Genomic DNA, 18,879 nt, shown 5'->3' with positions numbered 1-18,879 from the left:
TACACTGTAACACATACAGTTAGATAATAAAACTAATTAATTATTTTTTTTTTTTTAATTAAAAGTCGTTTTGAAAAAATATACACGGAAGCTCGCTGGGAAATAAATATTTTAACTACAGTACCCACAATTCAGCTGCAAAGTACACACGTCAACGTAGATCACAACAAGGAAGTGGATACTCATGGTGTCTGAATGTCTTGTACTAATCTTCTTACTGGAGAATAAGGGACAGTTGGTTTTGTAAAAGGACGCACTTAAAGATTACGTTGATCTTGTTTTGTACAACAAAGCCTCGGTCGGGTTTTCTGGATATTTAATTGGCCATCTACGAAGATACAGTGGAATCTAAATCAGGTGAATGAGTGAAATTGTTGATGTTTCTGCTCTCCCATTCATTCATCAACGAGACAGCGTCCCCCGTTTTTATTGGGGGATTCCACTGGCGTTACATGGTAGTAATGCTAAGTAATACTTTTTGCGTGGCCTAAAGATGTTACTGCTTTTTCCACTCCCTTGTTAAACAAGCTTGACTGCTGACCCAATAGGTAACTTACCATTGAAATGCATCGAACTAACTATAAACTCATTATTTCTACAAATTGGCTATTGGCATATGGTGACATAAGGATTACCCCTCCTTTAAGCAGACTTCACATGGCACACACACTATGGCTTAACCAGTCTATATAATACTGAACCCTTCGAATACCTTCTTTATTTGAACTAACATCTTAATCCTGAACTGTCTAACTTTGTTTGTCCATAGACATTTTTATTCTGTCTTTATTTCTGTCCCTTCTTCTTCTCACCTTCTTTCGCCTCCAAATACATTAAATCTTCCTTCCTCCATCTCCATCCTCCCTGGTTGCTCTGCAGACCCAGCTCGGTGTTGACACTCAAAATGAGGATGATCACCTTCCTCCTAGTTGGACTGATAGTCCACGTGGTTTTCTTTCTTTCTATCTTTGACATCTACTTCACCTCTCCCCTGGTCCATGGCATGACACCCCAGGCTACACCGCTGGCATCCCCCGCCTCCAGACTGGTGTTAGTGGTGGCCGATGGTCTCCGAGCAGACAGTCTCTTCACACTCCTCCCCAACGGGTCATCGAGGGCCCCATACTTGAGGTTGGCAAATTATAGAGTTGAGCTTCGACATGGTGTATTTTAGGGCTGCACGATATGTGGAAACTATGCGATATGCAATAACGTTGTTTAATATCGCGATAACGATATTACTTGCGATAAGTAAACTAATATTTTAAGTGTACTCAGTTCTGCATTTCTGCTGCTTCCAGTATTCTGCTAAAATACAACACATTGCTTGTAGAAGAAAATAATTTTCAACATTCTTTTATTGAACAAATTAAACATTGAATTGAATATAAAAGACAGCACTAAAAAAAGAATAACAGTTACATTTTAAAGTGTAGTTTTCTACTAAAATGTTCTTTCAACTAACACAAAAAAAACTCTGAGTGTCTATTGCAATATCGCAATGATGATTAAGAAAAAAAAAAAGATATATTGTGCAGCCTTAGTGTGAATTAGTACCGGAAGCAGTGTGTATATATCTGCAATGAGGTGTGTGTGCGTGTGTGTCGTATTTATTCTCATGCTTTGTTCATAACTCCTGAGTAACTGGTGTTTGTGTGTGCCACCTGTGTGTGTTTCCCAATATCAGGAGTGTGATGGAGGAGAGGGGTACCTGGGGTGTGTCACACACACACGTGCCAACTGAGTCTCGTCCCGGTCATGTTGCTCTCATTGCTGGCTTTTATGAGGATGTGAGCGCTGTTGCTAAAGGTAGGTGTGCATGTTAATACAGAAAAGACTATGTGTATGTGTCCATATGGGTGACTACTGTTTGTGTCTGTTCGTGCACTCACCTTTTCCTTGTGTGTGTGTGTGTGTGTGTGTGTGTATGTGTATGTGTGTGTGTGTGTGTGTTCAGGGTGGAAGGAGAATCCTGTAGAGTTTGACTCAGTGTTTAATGAGACCAAACACACCTGGTGCTGGGGCAGCCCTGATATTCTGCCGATGTTTGCTAAAGGTACACAGGCACACACATTCACACACTTACACAAACAACACAATCAGAACCACCAACCTAATCAATATAAAAGCAGAAGGTCACAGATAAAGACTATACATTTAAGCTCAGTAATTCATTTGTTTTACTCCTCATTATTGCTTAAATGTTTTGACTACTTTAGAACAACACTTTTAAAACTCCTTGTAACAAAGCTCATTTTGTGCTGTGGTTCTTCCAGGTGCCAGTGGAGACCATGTGTATACTCACACATACCCAGCAAAGGAGGAGGACTTTGCCTCCACAGACGCCTCCAGGCTGGACACCTGGGTGTTCACTCAAGTCAAAGTATGGTTTTTACTTTTTAACGATAATGATGCATCTGTTGATAGTAACTACTGATTAAGTCAAATCATTTTACATAGATTATTTTTAGTATAAAGCTCATATTTTCCACTTTCATATTCATTGTTTAATTTACGATGTCATGTTTATGTCATTTGTGGTCAAATAATGCATTTTTCATGTCCTAAAATGTGATGCCACGTGAAGTCATTACTAATGATTATACAGTATAGTACTGCTGCAACAAGCTTTATTGGAAACGTGTTGTTACTGTTAGTGCCAGACTCCCTTGGTACAATCAGTAAAGATTTGCATATGGCATCTTAAATAAATCCAACTATGTTTTTCTTTCTGCACTAGTCGTTCTTTCAGTCAGCAAAGTCTAACTCCAGTCTCAGGGCCAGTCTGCTCGAGCGTGGGAATATCTTTTTTCTACATCTGCTGGGCATCGACACAAACGGACATGCTCACAGACCAATGTCACGGTAAGAGACATGTTATTAGGAGTTCCTATTGTTTTGATTGCACTCTACATAACATAAAATAAATAGTGATGTTATCTGGAATTTTTGTCTTTTGTCAAGGGAGTACCTAGACAATATTGGTCTAGTAGACAGTGGTGTAGCTGAACTGGTGTCTATGGTAGAAGACTTCTTTGGTCATGACGGCAGAACAGCCTATGTGTTTACCTCCGATCATGGCATGACAAACTGGGGTAAGGCTCTTGTTTGCGTTTGTGTGCCACTGCTTTTTCACTGTCTGGAATGAAAAAAAAAGAATAATTCTGTTCTTCAGCATATAAATTCACTGGAAGCTTTTATATCATCTGTTGTTTCTCCAGGTTCACACGGTGCAGGCCATCCCTCTGAGACCCTCACCCCTTTAGTGGTGTGGGGAGCCGGAGTTCATAATGCCCACAAAGTCAGTGAACCCCAGCCATTCAACGATGGCTACCTCCAAGGTGCTAAACACATGTACTGTGCTCACAGCTGCTTGCTTCAATGTCTCTCAAGCTAGTTTTTGTAACTTCAGTTTAGTTTAGCTTTTCTATACCCATTAAAGATAAAAAAAAGAATGTTCTCTTTTTTGAATTTGTTACACTATATTTTTTTATTGACATTATTGATTTGTATCCCTACTGCTTCTCTCAGATTGGAAACTGGAGCACCTTCGTAGAGTTGATGTCAATCAGGTAAGGACCCGGACCACCTCACTGTTTAATGATGTCAATGTCATCAATTATTACCACTATATATAAAAGGATATATGAAAGCATTGATCTCACAGAACAACAGGTAGTCAATTGAACTATTTGTTATTGTTTCCTGCAGGCAGACATCGCTCCCCTTATGGCTTCTCTCATCGGTGTGCCCTTTCCTGTTAACTCTGTTGTAAGTCCAGAGATAAATTAAGAACAAAGGAAATATTCTAGTCATTTTTTATCTTAGAAGGTTGTCTGTAAGTGTTCACAGCATTATTAAAATTGTCCAAAATGGATTTCGAAAGAACACTCCAGTGTATGTGACAATCAATCAGTTATACTGTTTAAAGGGGCGCTATGCAGTTTTTCTTCGCTTTTTGCTCACAGGTTTCTCTATAGAGCTCCCCCTACAGCTTCGGAATAGATATTTGGCAGCTCCTATGTTTACTCGTGTCTGGCTCCTTGCTCGATCAGTCTGCTGTTTGCTCTTTCTCTGTTCCTCCGACAATGCTTTCCTAGCTTTCTGCTTCTTTTTCGCCCGCTCAGCCATGACGATAGTGTGAAAAACTCCATTGCTACCTTGTTCTTGTGCTAGCCTGTTCCTGAATGCGGGCATGTATGTGTCCAGTGCATGCAGTGCAGTGAAGCAATTTCTTACATCGCAAGACCTGATATCACGCGATACTCACCGGCCAAAAGTTGCAAGGGTGGTTTTTACACTCACAGGCAGTAGGGGGAAGCGAGACGACCACCATTCAACCATTCAAAAAAAAGTCATATAACCATTCCAATGACTCTGAAGCTGTTCAGTTAAAGTAAATTAAGCTAAAAAAAACTGCATAGTTCCCCTTTAATAGAAACTATGCATCCAAACATCTTCATCTTTACCTTTTATGTGTATTTGTGTCGCTTTCAGGGTGTGTTACCTCTTCTCTATCTTAACAACAGTGACCAGTTTAAGGCAGAGAGCATGTACACCAATGCTATTCAAGTACTAGAGCAGTACAAGGTATGAAAGCATTCAGCTCTGCTACGGTATTACTGACACGCTGACCATAAGTATGTCACAAAGGCCAGTAAAACAGTCACTTGTCACTTCATTGTTCAATTTCAATAAATATGTAGGTATTAATAGTAATACAATTGTAACGATATGATCAGTTGAAATTGTACTAATATGTTGGTATTACTAGATATCTCTGAACTATTCATTTGATTTATAACAATGACTTCACAATCATTCATCAACATAATTTTTAAGGTCTAAGTTGTAGTAAGTCTATTGCTTCACATGTCTTGCAATATAGTAATTCAGTTATATAAATCTATGGTGACTGAGTTATATGTGTTTTTATAGATGAAAATGGCCCAGAAAAAGGAGACAACCTTGTCTTTTTTCTTCACCCCTTACCAGTAAGTACAATTAGTAAGTTAATAACTTGTAATAACTGTAAATTTGTGAATTACCATTAGTTTTTATTTGCTCAGTCTAGAAAAATATGCATTTTTACCAAGGGATCCTGAGTGCAGTGTGCAAAGTTTGACGAAATTTTTCAGTAAAAGTATTAAGTGGCAAATGCTGAGATACTCCATTGCTCCTATGCAAAAAAAATAAGCAGGGCAATGCGTTGTTGATTATTGTTGTTGTGTGTAAGTATACAGGTAATAGATTTCAGCCCACATTTAAATGCAATGTCACACACTCTGTCTTTATTGCTTTGTCTCACTGTTTTCCCAGACTACTGACTGAGTCAAAACAAGCAGAATTCATCCACAAGGCCAGAATACTGATTCAGCTGGAGAAGTATGAAGATGCTGTGAGTATTTGGAAAAGGATAGAATGCATCACAGTTGTACAAGTGGATTAAAGCACTGAAATACATTAAGCTGGTGTTGGAACGTGTTGTAGTGATCAACATTGTTGTATGATACTCAGCTGTAGCAGTATAAAGTTAGTCACTATTATGCCTGATGCCAAGGGAACCGCCGAACCTAGAGGTAAAGGTTATCTATATCAAGTAAACCTATGTATGCCTTGTCCTTTTACTTTATTTTTTTAATTTATAATTCCTTGCTGATTAATCTTCTTTCCTCTTTCTCCATAACATATTTGCTTTTGCTAAAGCACTCCCTTTCATTCCCCCTCATCTGTCTATTGTCAGATCTCTCTGTGCCGATCTCTGATATCCAAAGCCCTGGAGGGCCTGGTCTACTACCACACCTATGACAGGTTCTTCCTAGGCTGCAGTGTGGTGCTGGGATTTGTAGGCTGGACCTCATATGTTGTCCTAGTCATACTGAAGACTCATGCCGGCCTCAACAGACACCCCAGTCTCCTCAAACAGGTTAGGTCACTATAATCCTTCTTTCTTTGCCTCTAAAGATTCATTCCACCAAGACAAGTTTATAAACAATGTCCTGTTGAATTATATTTTTTGGTGTTTCTCCTGTGTATGTGTGCAGATTCCCAGCAACACCCTGGCCAGGGTGTGTATATGTGTGACAGTGGTGATCACTGTATTCTTGCTTATCCAAAGGAGCCCCATTACTTACTATATTTACTGCCTGCTGCCTGTCCCTGTTTGGTACTCTGTCCTTAAAGAGTGAGTAACACACATTAAATGTAAAATACACACACACACACACAGGATGTCAGCAAATATCAAAACACATCAAGGGAGATCTCAACAATCAATGAATATAGCAGTTTTTCATTGGATGTAATTCACCTCACACATGCTTGTTCATGGATGTCAGGCACAGCTGCAGTGAGGTGTTGATTAGATCCTTTGAAGTGGTGTTGGATCCATTCATGTTTCTCCTCTGTAAATGTATGAAAGGATGGCCTTGGCCGTTTTATTTCTTTTCTCCCTTTCACCACAGGAAATATAATCTCATTAATGATCCATTTTAGGTCCGGAACTCTAACAGATTTGGTTCGCTCAGCTCCCTCTCTGCCACTGTGGAAATGTTTTGGCTATTTTGTGCTGGTGGCGTTTGGGATTGAATTACTGGTAGGAGTCTTTAATGTCTTCTAATCTACAGTTAAAGGCATATTTCTGCTTCAGTGCACTAATATAGACTTTACTTGACCTCCACATATATTACAAATTATATAGGGCTCATTCTGTTTAACTGTGCTGCCCCCAGGTGGTGAGTTTCTTCCATCGCGCCATGCTGACGGTGGGCCTGGCTGTCCTCTCTCTCTGGCCCTTCCTGACGGGACTTTTTGGCAAGGCCAAGGTAACTACGTCACAGCAGTCACAGTAGTGTACACAGGAAAAATAAATATACATATATTTGAATATTCCCACACCAAAGGTTATGGAAAGTGATGTGTCATGAAGTTTGGGAACAAATAAAGCTGTAGCGGAATTTCCTGCTCACAAAAGTCTTGACTGATGGATTCTTTTTAGTTACCAAATCGACAAGTCAGTGTTTTTTTTTGCATGTGTCGTAACCTCAATCAACAGATAAATTGATATTTGTTTTTAAATATTTTGATCAGTAAATAAGGAGGCTTGTATCATGTGGACGCGCCAACAAGTGTGTTGTCATTCATTCCTCATGGGGGCGGCAGAAAGTACACACTATAGCTTTAAATTACAGTATCTAACTATATGAACTCCTTGTCTCTGTCCCTGTGTAGTTCCGTTCATTGAGCTGGTGTCTGGGGTGTCTGTGTCTGGCAGCTTTCCCCCTCATGCCTGTTATGGGCAGAGAGCCTAACATACATCTGGTGTGAGTGCTTCCTCTATTTGCTTACATTTATCAGAAAGTTTACCACAGTGTCTCATCGTTGCTGAACTCAAAAGCCAGATTAAGATTAGTCAGTTACAAGGAAATATTTATTATTATATTATATTTTTATCTTTATACTTAAGAAATCTAAAACATCACCACGGGGCTAGAAATCATTAAAAAAAAATGATGTGGTTGGAAATTAATATTACAATGTTAATACAAATATTATTTTTTTTCCGATATCAATATATGTATATCAGAATGAGGTAAATGACAAAGTTTCGTCCAGAGCCATAGAAGGCAAACAACTACTTTCACAAGCTAAGCAGGACTTTCAATAACAAGCAAACTGAATATGATATGTAATATGGAGAAGTCAGAGACAGAGAATCTCAATCAGATAAACTGCTAATTAACAGCAGTACATGTCTGTAATAATCAGGTGACATATGATGTTTGTTTGCTCAGTACCTGTGCAGGTCTACTCACTCTCTTCACTTCAGCCTGTTACCTCTGGTCATCAGGACAGAGAACGCCTCTGCACCTCAGTGACAGACTGCAGTTTGTCACCCAGGTAACTACAGTACAGGTCATGTTGTCCGTGCTTGTGTTTGTCTCATTGCATTTTCAAAAAAAGAAATGCTTACCTGTCAACCTCTGCAGATGCTCCATGTGGCAGTGTGTGCATACGTGCCATCTCTCACACACTCCAGCCTGCAGCAGAAACAGGGCCTGCCCCTTCTTAATCAGATCATCAGCTGGACCACATTAGGTAGGTAGGTAGGTAGGTAGGTAGGTGGGTGGGAGTGAGCACAAGATAATTGTGTCCATCTTCAACACCTTAGAATTTCCTGGGGAGATTAAAATAATATTTCTGTAAATTATTTTTAAAATATTGATCAGATATTTAAGATTTGGATACAATTATTTGAGTCCTGGCTATATCCCATCTCTTTAAAAGGTAGAATATGTAGTGAGTATGGAACACACCATCCAAAGTTGGCCCCTCAGTTGGCACAGCAGTGGTCGAGTAGGCTAGAGAGTGAATGAAGAGAAGGAGGGCCGTACAAAGCACTAATCAGAGGAATAGAAGCTTCTTCCCATATTATTTTGCAGCCATTATGTTCTAAGGCACAAATAAACATAACCACACCTATGCGGGAAGGTGCCCCATTGTCGGATTATGAGTGAATGCAGAGCTTCATCCTGACTGAGTTAGTCAGTAACCCTTTAACTGACAACAATAATTTAAAAACAATAAAAAAACAATATTAAAGTTAAACACAATATTAATAAAACAAAAAGCTATTAAAAGAACTTTTTTTTTCCGCATGATAAAACAAAAACAGGCTATACAATACATTTCTTAACTGCTAGTTACTTAACTTAACTTAACTTACTAGTGCTAACTTTGAACTAGCAAGTTGCGTTTTAAACTGCTCTTTGTTTTCTGCACGCAGCTCTCTCCTGGATGGCGCTAACAACAGAGAGCTATGCGACATATGCCAATACATTAATAGCCCCCCCACCACACGCACACACACATACACACACACACACACGTAGGGCCCAAAGGCTCTTTTACCACTCCAAGAAACATCCCTCACATAGCAAAATAAATAACAAAGAGAGAATCCAGGCAGAGCACACAGTCTCTGCAGATATAGACACCACCACACACTTCTAGTGATGATTGAGAGGAATTACATTTGTGATTAGTCTATACATTGTTTTTGAGGAAAGCATTGCATATTTTACCTTACTTTTTAAAAATAAAAAAAGTTACGGTTAAAATGTCTCCCTCTAAGCTGTAAGACCCATCACAACTCACCTGTCTCTTGTCTTCTCTCAGCATCTTCTATGCTGGTTCCACTCTTGAGCTCTACACGTCTTTTCCACCGACTCCTCAGCATATTCCTCTCTCTCACGGCCACATATCTACTGCTCAGCACTGGGTAAGACAAGAAATATTACACGCAGCATCACAGCAAAGTTACAAAATGATAAAATGTCTAATGTGTGTTTTCTCCCACCCAGGTCAGAGGCATTATTCCCCCCTGTGTTATCTTGGTTGATGTTTGTGTGGATCAACATTGAACAGGAAGCTATGCTCGCTCAGGGTGTCTCTAGCAGACAAGAGGTAAAAGCATGACATGCATGATTTTAAACTTAGATTTAGAGCAGCGTAAACTACATGACAAAATGAATGGCAAATTTCAATAGTCAGACAAGTGTGACTATTTATTGTGCTTTCATACAGTATGTTCATCTATGTATAGATGTTATATACAGTATACTGTATATATTATACTTATACAATTTTGTCGACTAATCGATTAGTTGATTTAATTGACAGAGCTGTGCGCTTTGAGAGGTGGTTAAGACTAGAAAAGCACAATATAAATGTAGTTAATTAACCATCTGTAAAACTGAGTTTCTCCACAATTAATCCTGCAAAAGCACCACTTTAAATCTTGTGTTTACCATAAATGTGCTCATGAGTTTCTTGGAAATGAGTAATTAAGCATGAATAAGCATAAAAAATGACTAATCGACTAAAGAAATCTTAGTCGACTAAGACCAAAATGACCGATTAGTCGACTAATCGACTAAGAGGTGGCAGCCCTAGTATATATATATATACAGTATATATATATAAATTGTGGAGCCTCTACTTATCTGGGCTGACGTGTTCTGGTGTTAACATTTATCTACTATTCATGCCTTTAATGACCTTTTCTTAATCAAACAAACCAGGAAATCTCTACTCATGGTGACATACTGTGATCTTTTTACATAAAGCTCAACATCTTGTTCAGTAGTACTGACAATCGTCGTGTTTGGGTGTGACAGTGAATGTTTGATTATGTGTATGAACATGGTATATAAGCATGCTTTTGTGTGTGTGTTTTCTTTCAGCTCTCCACTATTGATTTCTCTGCAAACATCGACATCACCAAGATCCGACAACTGAAGTTGGATGACATCAGAAGATCTTATTTTTTCGTATCCGTGTTAGGGTATTTGCAACAGTGACATTAGCTGAAGCATACAAAAAAAAACACATAACAGCCACCAGTGTATTTGGAAGTAATGCTTCTGTCTTAATGGAGTCTGCAGGAGTTCAGGCCAAACTACATCCAATTAGATTATCGTTTTAAAAAAGTTGGAATGGAAGATAAAATAAATGTTTGTGGTGTAGAATTAAAAATAATGAACTAATTAGTTTAACATTGCTTCAGATCGTTCCTTGACTATGCATTTTCTACAGGTATTTTTTATAATAACAGCTTTCTTCGGCACAGGGAACATAGCTTCCATCAACAGGTATGTGTGTGTGTGTGTGTGTGTGTGTGTGTGTGTGTGTGTGTGTGTGTGTGTGTGTGTGTGTGTGTGTGTGTGTGTGTGTGTGTGTGTGTGTGTGTGTGTGTGTGTGTGTGTGGGTGTGGGTGTGGGTGTGGTAAATTGCAGGAAGTGTTTTTTTTTTTTTAATACTAGAAGGAAATAAGTCTGTGAAACAACAGTAGACTAATTTTGTCATTATGTGCATTGTTTAAACCAGTAAGTGTGTAGTGTATGCCTTTGTACTTTATGTGAGGCTGCTTACATTGCACCACATACAGTATGTACGGAAGCCATGAGAGGCTAGGTTAAAGAATTTTTTTTGCAGGCAATGATGGCCAAAACCTAGGTTTATCTCCTGCGTAGGAAAAGTTTTCTCTTACTTAGGAGAGTACAGGATGTCATGTCCTCCTATGTACAAGCAGGCTTAATAGAGAGTGAGAAAGCCGTGCAGAATAAAGCGCTTAGTGCACATTAAAGCGCTTAGTGCACAATACAAAATTCAGCATAAACAAAACGTTTTACCTTATCAGTTAACTACAAATGCCCATTGTATAACATAATGGAACTGTGCACAGGCGACAGCAGGACTATTTCATAGTACCACCTGCCAACATCTAGGTTCCCACTCAGCCAGCGAGCAAGAGAAAGAGAGATTGATACATGTTTTTTGCAGTAACTTTACAGACACAATAACACCATAAAACTAGAATTAGCCTACCGCACGTATAAATTATGATGCCGATTAATTTTTCTGTAGTCACTTCCTCTGCTTCTTTCTCCTTTTTGTCTAGTTTTGACCCAGCATCTGTTTATTGTTTCCTCACTGTGTTCAACCCCTTCATCATGGGAGGGCTGATGATGTGGAAGGTAGCATTTCTTTTAAGACCGCTTTCTTTCAGCACAAGAAATAAGTTCGCAAGAAAGGGAAGTAGTCTTGCAAATTCTGATTAAATATGTGTTAACTTCATTCACAATTTGTTGTATTTTTTCTGAACTACTTCCTTAAATCTTAAATGTCTCGTCCTTTCTTCCAGGTTATCATTCCATTCATAATAGTGATGTGTACATTTGAGACCATCCAAGTTGCAACACAGCTCTCATCAAGAAGGTAACTCCTTGCTGCAGCCTTCAAGATAAGATACTCAACTCTTCTGCTTTAGGATCCGTTATGTCACAAACCATTATTGTCCGGTTGTTATGGGACTGATGTACATGTGAAGTCTGCTCTTGGTGTCAGATCTACGATTGCCTCTCAAACACTTTCCAACAGAAGAATGCACTTCGTCTTGTCACACTCATACGCAGTTTTAAATTTGATATAGCCATTTGCTTTTTAGACTGAATTTGTGTCAGACATAGATCTTAAACCATGAGTCAAATCAAATTACTAAATAGTATGTGTCTTTCTTTTAATGCCTCCGCGACCACCTAAAGGGAATTTCTTCAATTTGGCACAAACCTCCACTTGGACTCAATTAGATTTTGAAGTGATGACATTTTATACCCAAAAGGCCAAGGGTCAACTTCACTGTAACATCAGTGTTGCCAAAAAAAATTCTTGGCATTATAAAACTCCATAACTCAGAAAACTGAAGGGGAGACATTTGGTCGGATACTAATAAAGCATCCATGTTTGGCCAAAAAATACAATGAATACCTTATTAATACATTTATGAGTCTGGACAGACATTGATGTAAACTGCAACTTGACTGGTGGAGACATACTGTACAACCACAAGGCGGTAATTCTAGTTTGTATTATGTTGTATATGTGAGGAGGTTGTCAATTTACTTTCCATGCTGTACATGAAGTATGTGTTGCTGTGTATGTTTTAAGATTGGAAGATCTTGCTTGAAACACTTTCCTACCTCTGTGCTTTTGTCTGTTTTTCCTCTTTTCCAGTTTGTTCCTCATTGTTCTGGTCATCTCCGACTTGATGGCTCTGGTAAGGCTACGTGAAAGGTTGGAAAGGGTTAGGAAAGTATAATAAATGTGAACCCCACACAATCAATTTACAACTCCTCCTCTCCTCAGCACTTTTTCTTCCTGGTGCAGGACTACGGCAGCTGGTTGGACATTGGCACAAGGTAAGTTAACTTGTAAATATAATAAGTCTCAATGAATTACTAATTAATAACTTGACTGGTATACACACACTGTCCCTCCTTCCTTGTGCCTTCTTTCAGCCTCTTATTTTTTATCTGTGATTCGTACACTTAAACATACACATACTAAACTTATTTCTCTGTCTCTTTCAGCATTAGTCATTATGTGATTGTGATGTCAATGACCATATTCCTGATGTTGCTCAGTGTGGTCACACACATTCTCACCTCACAAAGACTCATTCTGTGGAGGAGATCCAAGATGCACTTCCCCTAAATACACATGTGCTTGTGTGTGCATGTGCATTTATTTGACTTTTTTTTTTTCTGAGATACTTTTCATATGACATTCACCTTATTAAGCCATGGTTTGTTTATATATGACATGGGATATTGTTTTAGGACTCAATGTACTGTACAGTGCTGTGCAAAAGTCTCAGGCCACTTGGTTAAATTGTTTTGGAAATCCCCCTCTTATTTGTCCTTAACTCATCCTCTCAGAACTGCTTAAGAAATGTAGTACGTAGAAAAAAAGAAATTAGTTAGAAGCATAGAAAATGACTTCAGGTTCATATTCTCAGTAGAAAATACAGAGTTATTTTTAACAGCCATTGTCTTTGTTGTGTTAATATAGAATAAACACTTATTTCTTAGATGCTTTTAATAATTTCCTGAGTGGCTGAAGATTTTTGCACTGTACTTTTTGTACTGTATTATTTTGTACAATCAGTTGCTGTTCCAACATAATTGTTTGTACATTAATCATTGATAAATTTACAAAGGACACTTGAATTTATGACTGTAAATCAGAGGGCTGATTTATGATCCACCAAAAAAAGGTAAATTGATAACTACTTTGAGTATGTAACACTATATCCAGTGAAGCTGCCTAAAACATATCATTGTTCAAAAGTTAGTTTTTTAAATGTATTGTTACTAAGTTTGTACCAATAAAACTAAGGGGGTTAATGGAAACAGGAATGTCCATAAAGGGACCTGTGTGTTGTACTTACTGCAACCATTAACAGAATTAAACTAGGAGCCAGTGCAGTTGTTGTGCTCTGTTTGTACATCAAGGTTACTGTAGCCATGGGCTGGGCTTAGAAAGTCTGGGAAAGTTAAAGTGACATGCAGTCCTGGTGCACTCCTTTAGCCTCCAGTAGGGCTTGAGCACACGGTGGCCAACCCTTTGTGTGGTTGCATTTGAAAACTCATAAATGTCTGTAAATAAGAATGTTGCTGCAAAAATGTTATGTTTTAATAAAAAATGAAAAAGGTTGCTCTGATATGTGACATTATTTTCCCAACAGATCATTACTATTGGTAATGCTAATATTTGCTGCATTCCCAAATTACTGCTACCTTAAGAAAATTGTCTGATCTTGCTTTGTGGTCAGTGTGATTAAAAGGGGTTTTCACCTACTTCTGTGTGTCAGGAAATGCAGTCAGGCGTTTGGATACGTTAATAAATAACATGCCCGTACATTTAAGCTTCATTGCAATCTCAAAGGCCTCCAAAGTCATCAACTGGAGTTACAGTACATGTTCATGGGACATAAACACATTTGTCAACCTCACACCTAGCATAACCACATCCTCTCTCACTTCTCTTTTAAATTGGCCAGTACTTTTAGTCCATAGTGTAACATACAGCATGGACTGTTGGCTGTCTTGTTTTATGTATAAGTATGACTTATCTTGATGCAATATTTTAAAAACAGTATTTAAGAAAGATTTAAGCGGCATCTGAACTATAAGATGTCTGGCTCATGACAAACACGACTTCTGTAGATTATTAATGATTCTTGTTTTAGATATACAGAGATTTTTTTGGAAACTTGTAAATTATATTATGATTGATTGATTTATTTGATTAGGACAATGCACATTAATCAACATTTCTGTAAATGCGCCAGTGTTAGCCAGTTGGCTAATTTTCAACTGTAGTCCTAGTTGCATGTTTATTGATACTGTCACTTAAGTAAAATGTGTAATGCAGGACTTGTACTTGTAGTAGAGTATTTTTAACAGTGTGGTATTAGTACTTTTACTTAAGTAAAGGATCTGAATACTTCTTCCACCACTGATATCTAAACAACTCATAACAAGAGTTATAAAATAGTTAAATGAACTCATTGTTTTCAAACTAAAATGCAGAAGATGCTTAGGCATTGGCAGCGCAGCTGCATCTATCAACTTTGCATCACTTTTCTTTCTTGGATGGCAGACGCTGAGAGGATGTAATGTTTTAAATGTAGATAAGATATGCATCTGCCTAAACTACAGCTGTTTATACTTCTTGTAATATCATGGCATAGATGTAAAAGTTAATCTGTAAGGGCAAGCCTAAAGAAGTGCTATATGTACCTGCAACTGTGCACCAAACACCTTTCCTCTATTCCCCTAGATCTATTTAAGACATATGGGGGGTGACCAGAAGGAGGAAGTAGCCAGCTCGGTGGTGCATGCATACATGTGTGTGCAATCACCTCCTGTTTCTGACAGAGCACATATTCTTTCTCTCTCACACACACACACACACACACACACACAGGTTGTCAGAAACCCCCGTTTCTGACAACACAGACTAAGTTTAGTTTCATAACCTTAACTTCCACATTAGTTACTCAAATGCATCCAAGCAGAAGATTACACAGACAGACAGACAGACACACAGTCACTCTTTTGTCAGACATTTCACATGCTCGCGGACAAGCTACACTACTGCTTGCTGGAGATAATGTGATTTAATGTAGAGGACATACAAATATCTCTTCATTTGGTAGGCAGTTCTTCGAACCAAAAGGTACGTAAGTCTGGTTTTGACTTTTTGTTCATTCGTGATGCAATTTCCACTACAGCATTGTTCTTTTGGTAATGATTACACTGTGAAAAATAGTTTTATTTCTAAACTTCATGATATTTAAATGATTACTATTTCAGTTTTAGTTTGTTTTTAGTCCTATTTCCTGTTAAACTGATATTATGTTGCAACCACATGAAGCCTGTCAGACTAAAATTATACTCTGGTTAATGTCTTGATCTGGATTATGTGTTGAAATATGAGTAACATATATTATAAGTAAAGTATGTAATTATAATCTAAGTGTAATCTAATCAAATAAATTTAATCGACTCGTTTTTCTCTTTTTCTGTTACTCCTGTTTTAACAGTCAAGTCAATTTTACTTATCCACCCTAAAACTACAAATTTGATTTGGATAAGGAAAAACTCCCTGATATAACCCTTTAATGGGGGAAAAAATTAAATAATCAAATAAACCCTTTCCTGATCTATTCCAGCATTACTATCCTCTCGTATCTGATGTGCACTCTTCTCTCTTCTTCCCTTTCTTTCTCTATTTAAGATGAATTCCACAATAAATTCTACGGCCACAACCTCCATGATGACCTCCACCTCCCTACTCACAACCTCAAAGCCGCCGGCTAATGATACAAATAAATACTATACAGTCCTTCTGGTCATATACTCTGTGGTTCTGTTCTGTGGTACCATCAGCCTGAGCCTGATGATACACATCATGAAGTCCAGCACCACATCCATAACCTCCATCGCTGTACTCAACCTCATCTTCACCCACTTCGTCTTCCTTATCACTGTGCCCTTTAGGATTCACTACTACGCCACTAATGACTGGGCCCTGGGCCCTGCATGGTGTAAAGTGGTCAGCGGCATGATCCACATCCACATGTACATGTCTTTTATCTTCTATGTGATCATCCTCATTACGCGCCTTATGACGTTCTACCTCGAAGCTGAGCAGGTGGCCTCCTTCCAGAAGATTCATGCACTCCTTGTCAGTGCTGTGGTGTGGATAGTGGTGCTTTCTGTGGGCCCTTGCATTATCTATTTTACCTATGGCAAAAAATGGGACACCAACAATACCACCAGTGTGAGACACTGCTTCAAGTTTGGCACTGACATTGAGTCTAGTCATGCCAAGGTGTTCAACTACATCATAAGCACAGTCATCATAGTGGTGGCCACGGTGCTGACAGCCCTCCAAGCCAATGTCCTAAGGGTTTTATACAGGAAGCACCACCAGGGATGCACCTCTCAGCAGGACTTTGGGGCTCAGCTGAACAGCCTGTGCTTTGCTCTCATCATGGTGATCTGCTTCATTCCCTACCACATGTTCCGGCTTTATTACATACAACACATCAATCTGCAGGATTTCAATGAGGTGCTTCTGAGTTTGACCACCTTTAATTGTTTGGACATGCTCACCTTCTTGGGGAGGAGAAGCTGCTACACATGCTTCCCAACAGTGGTACAAAACGCATTTAGATCTTATTAATTATGAATAGGCTACCTAGGATAGTAAAAGTACTCAATGCAGAAAAATCCTCACATTGTAGAAACTGGAAATGATCAAAACAGTTCTGTGTTTAATCGGCGAATCGTTTCCGCTATATATTGCCTATATATTGTTGGGTAGTTTAATTTATAATAAAACATTGTATTTTATAAACTACATGTGAAAATCTTAATTTGTAAAGTAACTAGTAACTAAAGCTGTCAGATTAATGTAGTGGAGTAAAAAGTACAATATTTCTCTCTGAAATGTAGTTTAAAAGAAGTCAAAGTAGCATGGAAAGAAAAGACTCAACTAAAGTACAAGGACCTTAAATTTATATTTAAGTACAGTACTTGAGTAAATGTACTTAGTTACATTCCACCACTGCTTCATAGGAAAAGCTATTTAATAACTGTTGGTAGGATGTGTTTTCGGGGGATGGGTCAAGATACTTTATTTTACTATTTGCTTTATTTCGTAACTTTATTTTACTTTATTGTTCTTTATTGCCTTAGCAAAGTTTATAATATGATGATTGCTTATGCACATCTCTATAAAAGCTAGGACTGCAACTAAAGATTATTTTCATTATTAATTAATCTGCCGATTATTTTCTTGATTAATCGATTAATCGTCTGGTCTATGAAATGTCAGAAAATAGTGAAAAATGTCCATCCCACTTTCTCAAAGTCCAAGGTGATGGCTTTAAATGTCTTGTTTTGTCCAAAATCAAAAGATATTCAGTTTGAAATTATATAAAACAAAAAAGAGCAGGAAATCTCCGTATTTGAGAGGCTGAAAACAGCATTTTCTGGCATTTGTGCATGAAAAATGACTTTAACAATTAATAAATTATCAATATAGTTGGCGATTATTTGTCTGTTGATCAACTAATCGATTAGTCGACTAATCATTGACGCTCTAATAAAAGCTGATACTGTAATAGGCTAACAGCTATTCAAAAGAACACACAAACAATCATTAAAACAGATTAGATGTCCTACCACTGTTGTGTCATCTGCAGATTTTTTTTGATGTGATGTTAATTACATGACTGTGTTTCTGTCTCTGTTCCTGAAAATTATTATATTGTATTTTTTTTGCCATTATTTGATAGTTGAAAGTGTAGAGAGAGGAACAAAACATGGGGAGGGAGAGAGGTATGACATGCAGCAAAGATTATGTTGTATGTGTCTTAATCAGTAGGCTACCAGGGTCTATTACACAGTGTTTATATATCAAATTTGACATAACTGGAAACTGCCCTTTGATTTTGACTCAAAATGAATGAACTCTTGCCACCTGCTGGTCTTTGTATATATTGCACAGGCTTCAAACTTAAAATGTATAATGCTAGATTATGCCATTGGTCTTTAGGTTTCCTAATTTTTTATCCAAAACGTGACTTCATGTATAAGACATGTAAGTGGAAATGAATGAATAAATATGTCACCATGTTTGCTAGCGCTTAACCCCTGTGTACTTATCTGGAGTGAAATAAATGTCTAAAATTGTTACTTTGTCACCATTATTTTGTGAAACATTACCTCAAACCCCCTGGATCTCTTACCTTCTGCCCTCAGAGGTGGTGTTAGAGGACCTGGTTGACACACATACACACACACACACACACACACACACACACACACCACCACCACCACCACCACACCTGTTGATCCTTTCCTTTTGGTTTTTATGGCTCTGGGTTACTGTTTAACATCCCCACCCTACTTTGAGTTTGTTTAGTAAATCGATCTAATGACAGGGCTATGGTGGCGCCATCCA

The 18,879-nt window shown here is 38.2% G+C and overlaps 2 protein-coding genes across 4 annotated transcripts; both read left to right on the top strand.

The window, feature by feature from the left end:
- Nucleotides 1–151: 151 nt before the first annotated feature.
- Nucleotides 152–14,053, top strand: pign (phosphatidylinositol glycan anchor biosynthesis, class N). Of its 3 annotated transcripts, none has more exons than XM_028569225.1 (29): nt 152–357; nt 1,016–1,131; nt 1,688–1,809; nt 1,958–2,056; nt 2,277–2,383; nt 2,741–2,865; nt 2,965–3,095; nt 3,222–3,341; nt 3,532–3,572; nt 3,712–3,771; nt 4,498–4,590; nt 4,939–4,994; nt 5,320–5,398; nt 5,744–5,926; nt 6,045–6,184; nt 6,496–6,595; nt 6,732–6,824; nt 7,231–7,322; nt 7,794–7,899; nt 7,989–8,097; nt 9,178–9,280; nt 9,363–9,465; nt 10,245–10,331; nt 10,597–10,652; nt 11,462–11,537; nt 11,705–11,778; nt 12,574–12,616; nt 12,706–12,758; nt 12,930–14,053. In XM_028569225.1, exons 3-29 carry the CDS (start codon nt 1,695–1,697, stop codon nt 13,051–13,053), a joined length of 2,568 nt encoding a protein of 855 aa, XP_028425026.1. In that variant the 5' UTR covers nt 152–357; nt 1,016–1,131; nt 1,688–1,694; the 3' UTR covers nt 13,054–14,053. The 3 variants fall into 3 exon arrangements, with proteins under 3 accessions (XP_028425026.1, XP_028425025.1, XP_028425024.1); XM_028569224.1 differs by having other exon boundaries at nt 880–1,131; nt 12,727–12,758; XM_028569223.1 differs by having other exon boundaries at nt 880–1,131.
- A 1,351-nt stretch (nt 14,054–15,404) lies between these two features.
- Nucleotides 15,405–17,293, top strand: gpr141 (G protein-coupled receptor 141). The gene is made up of 2 exons (XM_028569821.1): nt 15,405–15,582; nt 16,144–17,293. Exon 2 carries the CDS (start codon nt 16,144–16,146, stop codon nt 17,092–17,094), a length of 951 nt encoding a protein of 316 aa, XP_028425622.1. The 5' UTR covers nt 15,405–15,582; the 3' UTR covers nt 17,095–17,293.
- The last annotated feature ends 1,586 nt before the right edge of the window (nt 17,294–18,879 follow it).

The sequence above is a fragment of the Perca flavescens genome, chromosome 22 (assembly GCF_004354835.1).
Source record: "Perca flavescens isolate YP-PL-M2 chromosome 22, PFLA_1.0, whole genome shotgun sequence".
Classification (NCBI taxonomy): domain Eukaryota; kingdom Metazoa; phylum Chordata; class Actinopteri; order Perciformes; family Percidae; genus Perca; species Perca flavescens.
The sequence above is the reverse complement of the archived record's forward strand: the minus strand, read 5'-3'. Positions and strand labels throughout refer to the sequence as shown.

Bases quoted from the DNA above. Each gene is read 5' to 3' on its own strand.
- gpr141 (XM_028569821.1), top strand. From the start codon at position 16,144: ATGAATTCCACAATAAATTCTACGGCCACAACCTCCATGATGACCTCC.
- pign (XM_028569223.1), top strand. From the start codon at position 905: ATGAGGATGATCACCTTCCTCCTAGTTGGACTGATAGTCCACGTGGTT. The intron at 1,810-1,957 runs GTAGGTGTGCAT...GTGTGTGTTCAG, and splicing joins TGTGAGCGCTGTTGCTAAAG to GGTGGAAGGAGAATCCTGTA. The intron at 9,281-9,362 runs GTAAGACAAGAA...TCTCCCACCCAG, and splicing joins TATCTACTGCTCAGCACTGG to GTCAGAGGCATTATTCCCCC.